At 43.7% G+C, this 12,529-nt stretch overlaps 1 protein-coding gene across 1 annotated transcript; it reads left to right on the top strand.

Moving 5' to 3' along the window:
* The first annotated feature begins 1,605 nt into the window (after positions 1 to 1,605).
* Positions 1,606 to 12,242, top strand: KCTD14 (potassium channel tetramerization domain containing 14). Its single transcript, XM_043995939.1, is given in 3 exon segments — positions 1,606 to 1,854; positions 1,856 to 2,008; positions 11,301 to 12,242. Coding segments are annotated over 3 exon segments (975 nt in total). The 5' UTR covers positions 1,606 to 1,704; the 3' UTR covers positions 11,973 to 12,242.
* The last annotated feature ends 287 nt before the right edge of the window (positions 12,243 to 12,529 follow it).

The following is a 12,529-nucleotide window of genomic DNA, read 5'->3' as shown; positions in this document are numbered from 1 at the left end:
TCATCCCCACCCCCACTCAATAAACTTCTGTGTCTCCCCATCATCTCCACGATTAAATACAAAATCCTCTGTTTGGCAGAGAAAGCCCTTCATAACCTAGCTCCTTCTATCTTTCTTGTCTTCTTGTTCCTCACTCCCCACTACATACCCTTCCATCCAGTGATATTGGCTTCCAGCTTCCTGTTCCAAGAATAAGACACTCCACCTCTCAACTCTTTGTATTTTCTTTTTTTTTTTTTTTTACGGGGCAATGGGGGTTAAGTGACTTGTCCAGGGTCACACAGCTAGTAAGTGTCAAGTGTCTGAGGCCGGATTTGAACTCAGGTACTCCTGAATCCAGGGCCGGTGCTTTATCCACTGCGCCACCTAGCCGCCCCCCCCAACTCTTGGTATTTTCTCTGGATGTCTCCCATGCCTGGAATGCTCTCCCTCCTCATCTCATCCTCATTTCCATCTCCTGGCTTCTCTGAAGTCCCAAAGTCCCACCTTCTTCAGGAAACCTGTCCTGATCTCTCTTCTTTTTTTTTAAATTTAATTTTATTTTGCAGGGCAATGAGGGTTAAGTGACTTGCCCAGGGTCACATAGCTAGTGTCAAGTGTCTGGGGTCTGATTTGAACTCAGGTCCTCCTGAATGCAGGGCCAGTGCTTTATCCACTGCGCCACCTAGCTGCCCCCTATTCTCCCTTACTTCTAATGCCTTCCCTCTTCTTTCTTTTTTTTTTCTTCTGAATATAGTTTTAATGTAATGCAACATTTTCTCCCCCATTAGATTATGAGCTCCTCCAAAACAAGAACTGACTTTTGCCTTTCTTCCTATCCCCAGGGCTTAGCAGAGTGCCTGGTACATGGTCGGTACATGGTAGGTGCTAAATTACTGTTAACTGACTGACTGACAAGAGACCTCTTCTACAAATACAAATCTGGGCTCCAACATCTAAGATCATAAGATCATAGATTTAGAGCTGGGATCATAGATTTAAGTAACTGCAACTCAGAGAGATTGACTTGCCCTAGGCCACACAGGGAGTAAATGGGCAAGCTCAAAATCCAAAACCCAGGGCTTCTGTCTTCAAATCCAGCCCAATTTTCCAGGGCATGGAACTACGCATTAATGTGTGACCCTGGGCAAGTCACTACTCATATCAGTAGCATCAGTCTATTCCTCATCTGTAAAATGGGGATGGATAATAATCCGTGTACCCTTTACCTCACAGGACTGCTGGGAGGCAGCATTTTTGTAAATGCCTGTGCGCTCTAACTTTGGAAGTCAAGGAGGTACCAAAGAGTACTTAGGCCTGTAGCTGGGGTGCTTGGGCTGCAATCAGGGTGTTGATGTAACACCTCTGGGGCCATGGCTAACTTGAAAAAGTTTAGTCTGTAAAACAGGTATTTGAGAGGTAAGAGCTTTGTGAACTGGAAAGGGCGGGGGGAGCCAGTAGTTGCAGCATCCGCATGCAGCAAAAGCGCTTTGACAGCCATCAGATTGAGGCCGGAATCTCGTCTACCCCCTCATTTTACTGATGAGGATGATAGGCAGTGAGGACAGGCATTCCCTCAAGGTCGCAGAGCCAGGCCTCGGGTGCAGATCTTCCTGCTTCAGCGGTGCTGGAGCCCGGCCCCCCCGCCTCCACAACCCTTACCCTGCCTGCTGTGCCCTAGGAGCAGCTGCTAAGGAGGCTTCCTCCCGCAGCTCTTACTCCCAGATGCTCTTGGCTCCAAGGGGGCAGCGGAGGGACGGGCAGAATTGCTTCCGTGTCCAGCCTCCTCCCCTCGGCCGCACCCCGCCTCACCTGGCCAGGCTGGGCCCCACCCCTCTCACCTGGCCCGGCCGGGCTGGACTGCCGCGGGCCCCCCCCCCCCCAGCAGTAGCTGGTAGAGCTCGGCCACGCAGGGCAAGTGCCAGCCAGTCCGGTGCAGCACAGGCCCAGTCCGGGGCCCTTCCAAGGAAGAGGGATGAGTCTCACGCCTGAGCCTCGAGCCCCGGGGAAGCCTGCGGCGCTACAGACGGTGAGCTCAGCTGGCGGAGGGGGCCCGGGGGCCTCGTCCGTTCTCGCTCCAGCCTGTGCCCCCGTCTCCTCTTGGCTCGGGCTGCGGATGTTCGCTGACACCTTGGCCTTTGGCCGCCCCTCTGCTTTCCCTCCTTCCCTCTATCCCCCTCTCCCACCCACGTGCTCTCTGCCGCCGCCGCCCCCCACCACCCGCACGCACGTATTTCCACGCGCCTCGCCCGCACACAACCACGACTACACGATTGGGCACACTTGCTGCCCTGCGCACCTCCACTCACTCGCCTCTTCCAAGCGCTCAGGCACAAGCACCCCGCGCTCCCCTCCCGCTCCTGAAATCCTTTCTTAGCCGCCAGGTCTGAGGAGAGACAACCTAAGGGTGCTGCCTTCCCCGGAAGGCAGGTGTGACGCCCCATCCCCCTCTCGCCCGGCCGGGGGAGGGCCAGTCGCCCCAAACTGCGCGGCCGTGGCCCTGCTGAGGTGCCCAGGCTCTCTGGCTAGGGGTCCACGAACGAGTAAGGAAATGGCTAAAAGCACTTTGGTGATTGTCTAAAGCTAAATCCGGTCGGAGGTGTCTCAGTGGAATGCCAAAGAGTCTCCTAGCAATGGCGAACAAGTTTTCACTCTTTTGAGAAAGGGGAATAATGGCAGGAGACTCCCCCTGCGCACTTTTGTGTCCTACCACTCCTTGCCTTTTATTTTGTTGTCTGAATTTGATCGGGCTGTCGACTCTGGTCAATGCTGAGCAGCGTTCCCTCCTCTTAATTTGGCTATGGGAGGTTTGTCATTAGCATGATAAAATTTCTCTTGCTAATCTTGTGGAAGAGATTGGACTAAATGATAGAACAGTTAGGTGGATTTGGCAGTGCTTTAATGGTGGGACCCAAAGAAAAGTCATGAGAGGTTTCTTGCTAACTTGGAAGGTCTCCAGCTGAGTGTTCCAGGACTCTATGCTTGGTCTTGTGCTGTTTCACATTATTATCATTTGCCTTGGATAAAGACATAGATAGTATCACCATCAAATTCACCATTGACCCAAAGCTGAATAAGATGACTAATGCACCCGAATGACAAAAGTTCCAAAAGATCTCAATAGACTAGAACATTGGGCTACATCCAATGAAATGAAATTCAGTAAGGATAGACGGAAAGTCTTGCTCTGGAGTTCAAAAAAATCAACTCCACAAAACCAAGATGGGGTGGCATGGTTCAACAACAGTTTATCTGAAAAATACTGGGACTTATTGTGAAAGTTCAATGTGAGTCAACATCATGGTCTAATAGAGACATACTCTCCGAGCACAGACGTGATCATCCTGCTGTGTCTGCCCCAATCAGGCCACATAAGGAAGTATTGCATTTAATTCTGGGCACTACATTTTAGAAAGGACATTGAGAAGCTGGAGAGTATCCAGGGTGGGTGACCATAAAAGTGAACACTGATTAAAGGAATTAGAGATGTTTGTTTTTTATTTGTATTAGAATTTTATTTTCCCCCCAAATTTTATGTAAAATAAAAATCTTGACGTCAATTTTTTGGGGGGGGAGGGCTGGGCAATGAGGGTTAAGTGATTTGCCCAGGGTCACACAGCTAGTGTCAAGAGTCTGAGGCCCCATTTGAACTCAGGTCCTCCTGAATCCAGGGCTGGTACTTTATCCATTGCGCCACCTAGCTGCCCCCACATCAATTTTTTTAAAAACTTGGTGTTCCAAATTCTCTTCCTCCCTCCCTCCCCTCCCAAGATCTCAAGCAAATGAATATAAGCTATACACAAGCAGTCGTGCAAAACATTTCCACATTAGCCAAGTTGTGAAAGAAAAGAGACAAAAACAAAACTTCAGATAAAGGAACAAGAAAATTATGTTTCTATCTGTATTCAGATACCAACAGTTCCCTCTCCAGATCTTTGTTCTAGAGAAGAGCCAGGGAGTCATGACTGATGATTGTATTTGGGTAATTGAAGGACTATCATGTGGAAGATAGCAGCTAATAATAATAATAGGTAGAATGTTTAAGAACACTTTGGTTAAGCACTGTGCTAAGTGCTTAACAGTTGATCCTTACAATGGCCTAGGGAGGTGGGTGTTATTATCCCCATTTCACATTTGAGGAAACTGAGGCAAACAGAGTTTAAGTGACTTGCCCAAGGTCACATAACTGGTATCTGAGGTCCTATTTGAACTCATGTCTCCCTGACTCCCAGCCTCCTGGACTACCTCAATGTCTCATAAGGAAGAGGAATTACGACTTTTTCTGATTGGCTAGACGGAAGACTAGGAGTTGTGGATGAAAGTTATCAAGGGGTAGATTTAGTCTTGATGTCAGGAAAACTTTAAAACAAATAGAGCTATACAAAAGTGGAATAGACTGCCTTAGGAAGAATGGGTTTGCCCTTACTTGAGGTCTTCAGGTGTAATGCTACATAACCATTTGTTGGTGGGAATCCTTTTTCGGTAGGTGTTGGGCCAGACCATTTAGATCCCTTCCAACACTGAAATTCTGTGATTCTGAACCAAGGACATGCCTTGAGTTTGAGAAGTCAGGGAGAACCCAGTTCATATAGGTGATCTAAAAACAAGGTTGGGACCCTGGTGAGTTGTTATCAAGTTTTCTATCTCCCCCTCCTATCTGAAAACAATCCACAGGACCCCTTTGTCCCCTTTCTCCTCATAGTAACAAGGATGGTTTTCTAATAATCATGATGATAATTATCCATACATATAGTTCTTTATGGTTATAGAATAATAAGATTTTGAACACTTACACCTGTAAAAAATGAGTCGAGATTTGAACCCAGGTCTTTAGATTTCAAATCTAATGTTCTACTATACTACGCTACTAACAAAACACTTTTCCAACAGCTTCTCTACAATTTTATAACTGTGAGGAACTCTCTGGTGTTCATTCTTTTAAAATTTATAGTCCAAAAAAAATTATAGTCTTAGAAAGTTTCCTGGAAGCACTAAGAGGTTAATGGACTTGTTCAGGGTCACACATCAAGTATGTGTCTGAGGCAAGATTTGAATCCAGATCTACCTGGCTCCAAGGTCAGACTCTATTAACTATGCTATCCTGCTTCTCAAGGGGTGTATGGAATGTTAAGGGAGGACTAGCACCTCTGGTGTGAGGGCTTGGCAAGTCTTTTTCAGGGTTGCTCATTCACCATTGGTGTCCACCTTCACCCAACTCTCATCTGTGGCTCCAAGAAGCTGTAGCATGTGTAGTGGTCATACCCTGGTAAAACCATCATTAGCAGATGGGCTAACCAGGTTGAGGGAAATCAAGGGGTCTCAGACCTGTCAGTGAGTTAAGGAGGTGCCCAAGCATGTGAAGACTTCCTCCACTGGCATGGGTGGATGAGAACAGTTTGTTCCAACTGCCATGAAGGTGGCTGTAGAGCTTGATTAGCCATCAAAGATGCCCATCCTAGGCCATTGCCAGTTATCTTGACTTTTGTCCCACCACTAGTGGTGTCCCACCACTTCAGTGACTCTGGAAGAGAGAGTGAGGCTGACAACTTTGTGCAACTCTGCCTCACTTAAATCCAATTCACAAACAAGTCAAGACATTGCCCTGTGATATCATTGGTCCTTTTCAAAATGAAGGACAAACAAGTGTGGGCAGTGTGTTGGAAATGGAATCAGAAAGACCTGGGTTTGAATCTTGCCTCAGACACTATAGCTGTGTGTCTTTTGGGTAAGTCATTTAATTTCTCTGGGTTTTAGTTTCTCCATCTGTACAATGAAAGGGTTGGACTGCATGATCACTAAGTTTCTTTTCAGTTCAAACATTCTATGATTCTAAAATGTGATTTCAGTGTGTGTTTCACCTTTACCTGTCTGCTTCATATAGGGAATATAAAGAACAATAAAAGCAACCCCGCAATAGTGCTTCCAACTTTGTAGTTGAAAGCTATATGTGGGGAGCAATGTTCTGTGATTCTTTTTTTATTGCTGCATTATTGTTCAAGTGTGTGGCTTAGGGGCCATGATGCTCAATCAAGTCCAGAATGGCCACTCATAGACAGCTGCCTCCTTTTTCCTTCCCTAAGCTCTGTGCTAGTTAGGGTTGCCCATGGCAACGCAGCTCTCCTGAGCTGTTAGGTTGTATCTGATTTTTAAAAAATCTAATCCAGAATGCTTTGAAGCATTCCTGGCAGCAGCACGCTGCTGCTTTCTTACACACCCTCCATATGTCTTTTTACACTTTGGTTACCTGCAATTTTGAATCTTTTGGGATGGTGAAGAACATCAGTTGTTATAGAAATAATAATACTGATGTTTAAGGAAGTATATATAGATACACCACTGACATCATCTAAGTATATAAGTAAAATGGCATAATTGTGGAGGCAGAAACCATAGACCAAGAAAATAGGATGTGAGAACAGGGCTGTGTCTGAGACCATAGCAGACATGTATGTATCCTCTGTTTCCTTTCCCTACACCTTAGCCCAAGGATGACGGTATATTTTAAACTACAAGAGCTCTTCATGAAGCAAGTTTACAAGATTGTGATTTGTATGTGTGATGGTGAAGCATTTTGTTCATCACGGACCAATACTGTTAAGTGAATCGACTCTCTTTTAGATCAGAACAGCTCTCTACTGGCCACATGGTCCTCAGACAGTGGGCAGGTTGTAATTTAATATAGATTGTGAGGATCTATAATTTCACTGCGGGGAGGGGGGAGTCCTCTTCATTTTGGTGCAGACCTCAAACCCTCCAATTCTTAGTAGGAGACATGAAGATCTATGACCAAAATTAATCCCAAAGTGAAACTTCTAATGGTAAGTCTCTCTGTACTTAGCTAGGCTAGGCTGAGCCTTGGATGATGGGCTCCCACTCTATCAGTGGACCACTTATAATAATCCACATTTATATAATACTCCAAAGTTTATGAAACATTTAAAATGCTGTCATCTCCTGGAAGCTTTTCCCAACTCCTCTTAATTCCAGGACCTTCGCTCTGCTGATTATTTCCAGTTTATCCTGTCTATCGTGTGTTCGTACAGTTTTGTTTGTATAGTTTCTCCTCTATTAGATTGTAAGTTCTTTGAGGGCAGGGATTATCTTTTGCTGCTTTCTACATCCCCAGCAAGTAGCACTGTGCCTAGCACATAGTAGAAACTTAATAAACATTTTGTTTATTGATTGATGGGAAGAAAACGTTAAACATTCACTAAAGGCCCACAAAGTGTCCTAACAGGCTTCTTGTAGAAGGTAGAATTTTAGTTGGGATTTAAAGGAACCATGGGGGTCCATAGAGTAGAGGAGGAAGATTGTTCTAGACAAGGAGGACAGCCAGAGAAAATGCTGGATGCTGAGAGATGGAGTGTCTTGTTTTTTGAACAGCCTAGAGGCTACTGTCACTGGATCAAAGAGTACATGTCGGGGAGTAGGGTTTGAGAAGGCTGGAAAGGTAGTAGGAGGGTAGGTTAGGAAGGATTTTGAACGCCAAACAGAGATTTGTGTCTTTGATCTTGGAAACAATAGGGAGCCACTGGAGTTTATGGAGTAGAGAGGTAACTTGATAGGACCCGAGTTTTAGGAAAATCACTTTCGTGGCTGACTAGAGGATGGACAAAAGTGGGGAGAGACTTGAGGCAGGCTACTGCAATAACCAAGACGTGAGGTGATGAGAGCCTGCACCAGAGTGGTGGCGGGCTCAGAGGAGAGGAAGGGACATATTTGAGAGATGTTGCAAAGGTGAAATTAACAGGCCTCGGCAACAGTTTGGATAGTGAGGAGTCAAGGATGACTTCTAGGTTGTGAATCTGAGGGACCAGGAGGACGGCGTTGCCCTCTTCAGTAATAAGGAAGGTCAGAGGGAAGGAGGCTTTAGGGGGAAAGATAATGAGTTCTATCTTGGACATGCTAAGTTTAAGATATCTACTGGACATTATTATTTGAGACATCTGAAAGGCTATTGGAAATGTGAGACTGGAGGTTAGCAGAGATATTGGGGCAAGGAAGTTAGATTTGAGAATCATCAGCATAGAGGTGGTAATTAAATCCACTGGAGCTGATGCAACCACCAAGTGAAGTAGTATAAAGAGAGAAGAGAAGACGGCCCAGGACACAACCCTAAGGGACACCTTTAGTTGGAAGGCATGCTCTGGAGAAGTATCCAGTAAAGGGAACAGAGAAGGAGCAGTCAGATAGGTAAGAGGAAAATCCTGAAATCCTAGAGAGAAGAGAGTATCAAGGAGGAGAGAGTGATCAACAGTGTCCACAGTTGCAGGAAGGTCAAGGAGAATGAAGACTGAGAAAAGGGCATTGGATTTGGCAACTAAGATCATTAGTAACTATGGAATGATATGGTCAGAAGCCAGATTGTAAGGGGCCAAGAAGAGAAAGGAGAGAAACTGGAGGCACCCATTTTAATAGCCTTTGGCTATGATAATTAGCAGGGATAGAAGGATCAAGTGAAGGGGCAGCTAGGTGGCTGGCAGATAAAGCACTGACCCTGGATTCAGGAGGACCTGAGTTCAAATCCGGCCTCAGACACTTGACACTTACTAGTTGTATGACCCTGGGCAAGTCACTTAACCCCCATTGCCCTGCAAAAAAAAATAATAATAAAAAAGAAGGATCAAGTGAGGGTTTTTTCAGGATAGGGGAGACAGAGGCATGTTTGTAGGCAATAGGAAAGGAGCCAGTAGAGAGGGAGAAATTTGAAAATAAGAGAAAGAGTAGGATGACAGAGGGGAGAATCTGTAATCTGTTGGAGGAGACAATTTGGTTGCTATTATTATCTCCATTTTACAGTTAAGGAAACTGAGACAAGCAGAGGTTAAGTGATTTACCTATGGTCACAGACTAGTAAATGTCTGAGGCCAGATTTGAACTCTGGTTTTTCTGATTCCAAGCCCAGTGCTCTAGCTACCCAGCTGTCTAGGACCCAGACATCTTGTCAAGGAGCCAGAAGGGGAACAAGGGACTTAGCAACCTCCTCCTGAGGGATTCATGGGAAACCTCTTTTATTCCTATTAGAAGAATGTCCTTGGTCTGATCATTTGTATAAGTTCATATATGATTCCTTTCCTAAATGTCGGGTACTTGCTTTTCTGAGTACATTATTTTAATAATATTTATAATATTAACTCTAAGTTTCAACTTTTCATTCTCAAGGAAAATATTAATTGGCTCTAAGCTGAGAGTACAAGTTTAAAAAACAAAACAAAAAAACAAGCCTTGGTATTTCCTGTTATTCTATTTAATATGAGTGTAGTAGATACTTGTTTAGCTATGGCTTTAAGTTTTGTCCAGTCTTGGAATATCCTAAATCTTGGGCCTTTCTCCTGCTTGGTCTCTGGTATGTGTGACATTGCTGTTCACCTCCTTTATGAAAAATTCCTTCTTTTTTGGTTTCCCCTGATATAACACTTCCCTCTGACTACTTGTGTCTTGGTTTGCTGGCTCCTCTTTTTTATCTCCCTCTGGCCTCCGATTGTGGACATTCCACAAAGCTTGGTTCTTGAGAAAGCATTTCAAGGGCACTAAGTGGCTCAGTGGATAAAACACCAGCCCTGGTTTCAGAAGGACCTGAGTTCAAATCCAGCCTCAGACACTTGACACTTACTAGCTGTGTTAACCCTCATTGCCCCATAAATAAATATATAAATACACACACACATACATACATACATACATACATACATAAATGAATGGATGAATTAATTAATTAATTAATTAAAAAGCATTCCAAATAAAGTCCCGTGGCTACTTCTAAAAGTTCCTTTCACTTGATTCCCAGTGACCTAGGGACTCTATTTTTGACCAGGAATATAAACAAGGCATCTTCAGGCTGGGATCTTGGGAACTAGATTCTGGTCCTGGTTTCACAACTGTCTTGCTGTGGGGGCTTAAGTGTTGTTGTTGTTGTTGGTGGTGGTGGTCCATTGTTCTTGAAGAGGACCATGACATCAGGTGATGTCATAACTTGCAGTGAATTGGATATAAGTGAAGGAGGGTTGAGGGGCTTAAGTGACTCAGTTTCCCTCTGGGTATCTTTTTCCCATTCTAATGAGCATGATGCCTGTTTCTACTTAACCAGTATCTAGGCTTTTAGCTTATATGGCCTGAGTTTATAATGCTTTAAGGGTGATAAAGGTCCTTCTCTCATCACATCCCAGTGAAGCAGGTAGTATAATTATCTTGAAATCATAGAAGTTAAAAATGGGAAAGGATCTCAGGTTTTCTAGAACAATCATACCATCCATTCTTTCTATATACACTCCATATACCATATCCACTCTATACCATATAAACCTCTCCCAGTCTTTGATTTTAGACTTCTAGTAAGGAGGAACTCATGATTTGTGGAATAGTGGAAAGAGGTTCTGTAGCCAGACGACCTGAGTTCAAACCCTGCTTCTGAAACTATCTGTGTGAATTTAAGTCATTTAACCTCCCTGGTCCTCATTTTCCTCATCTGTACAACAAGATTACACCTCCTGGGGCAATTAATCCAGCTTTTTGATAGCCCTAATTGTTAGGAAGTTTTCCCTTATGCTAAATTTAAATTTCTCTTTGCTACTTCCATCCACTACTCATAATTCTACCCTCTAGGGTCAATTAGAAAAAGTCTATTCCCTCTTCCAGTCCTTGAAATACTTGAATTAGGTATCAGTTCTCCCTCCAGTCTTTTCAAAATACCCCTAATTCCTTTAACTGATCCTTGTAAGACATTATAAATCACCCCCTTCTATTCACACATTAGCTTGTCAATGTATGTTCTCAAATGTCACACCCAGAGCTGAACACGATACTCCAGAAATAGTCTGACCAGGGAAGATTGTATAAAGCAGGACTACATAACTACCTAGTTTAGGATGCTATCCCTCCCTTAACATGACCTCAGATTCAATTAATTTCCTTGCAGCCATATCACACTGTTGACTTTTATTGAGCTTCCAATCCACTAAAACCCTTAGATCTTTTTCAAACTTTAGCTAGCTATACCTGTCATCTTAACCTTTGTGATCTTGATTTTTTGCTAATCAAAGTGTAAGACTTTACAACATTCCCTATTGAATTTCATTTTATTATCCCTTCTAGTTCCCTTAAAAAAAAATCTAACAAATTATAGAACTGAGAATCAGAGAGATTGGGTGATTTCCCCAGGATCTTTATACTTTATATATTCCCAGCTAAAACTTTATGCTTAGACTCAAAGATCAGTGCTCATCTTTCCACACTATAGATTGTATTTTGCAAATAAAAGAGGAAGTGTCATGAAAACACTGGGTGAAATCAAGGTGCTAATAATCCTCTCTGGTTATTCACAGATGTCACCTGTTGTTGAACTGAACGTGGGGGGTGAGCTCTATACCACCACTGTGGGCACCCTGAAAAAATTCCCAGGGTCCAAGCTGGCAGAAATATTCAGCACAGCCAAGCCTCCTCGGCCGGATTCCCAAGGCAGAATCTTCATTGACCGACCAGGCACCCATTTTCGACCTATCCTCGAATATCTCCGAAGTGGACAACTGCCTACACAGAGCATCCCAGAGGTATATAAAGAAGCCCAGTTCTATGAGATCCAACCCCTGGTCAAGCTCCTAGAGGATACACCCCAGATCTTTGGTGAGCAGGTAGCCAGGAAGCAGTTTTTGCTCCGAATACCAGGATACAATGAGAACCTTGAGCTCATGATCCGGATTGCCAGAGCAGAGGCTGTGGCAGCTCGAAGTTCTGGTGTAGTGGTATGTGCAGTGAGGACCGAGGAGGATGCCACTCGATGTCTTGATGCCTTACAGACTCTGGAGACATACAAGAGATCAGTGGTCAAGTTTGGGCCCTGGAAGGCATCGCCAGCTATCACTGACCTGTTGGATTGTGTCAAGATGGACATTGAAGCTCAGGGGTACTGTGTTTCTTATCAGCCCTATGTAGCTGAGAAGGGATTCCGAATCAAGTCCTCTGATTACTTTTATAAATTCACTTTCACCTGGTGGTGACCCCCTCAGTGGTCTAAGGATTAATATTTTTGACTAGGGTTGGGTGCTTATAAAAAAGGAAATTGTTAAATCACTTAAGTAAAATAAATCAAGAAAGTAAAAACTACAGCATAAATATTTTGAATGTTTTCATGACAAAGGATGGATAATGTGGTTGGCAGTCAGCAGTAGGAAAATGTAGGTGAGGAGGTGCGGGCTCTCTTTCTGACTTTTTTCTAACATTGGGTATATTCCTTCAATTCTCTGTACTTTTTTCTCCATAAAAATATTAGTGTGTATAAGCATGTATATATACATATATAAACATATGTACACACATATACATACCATCCAATTTTGTGTGTGTGTGTGTGTATATATATATATATATATATACACACATATATACATACACACACACAATATGGTGAGGACAAATGAGAAAGAATTGGACTAGATTGCCTCTAAGATCTTTTCCAATTCTGATATTCTCTATTCTATTTTCTAAGATTATGTAACCTAAGGTCTTTTGCATCTCTGACATACTATGATTCTATTAAGTACTTGTAGTTCCCCAG

Source organism: Dromiciops gliroides, chromosome 3 (assembly GCF_019393635.1).
Source record: "Dromiciops gliroides isolate mDroGli1 chromosome 3, mDroGli1.pri, whole genome shotgun sequence".
In the NCBI taxonomy this organism is placed as follows: domain Eukaryota; kingdom Metazoa; phylum Chordata; class Mammalia; order Microbiotheria; family Microbiotheriidae; genus Dromiciops; species Dromiciops gliroides.
The sequence above is the reverse complement of the archived record's forward strand: the minus strand, read 5'-3'. Positions and strand labels throughout refer to the sequence as shown.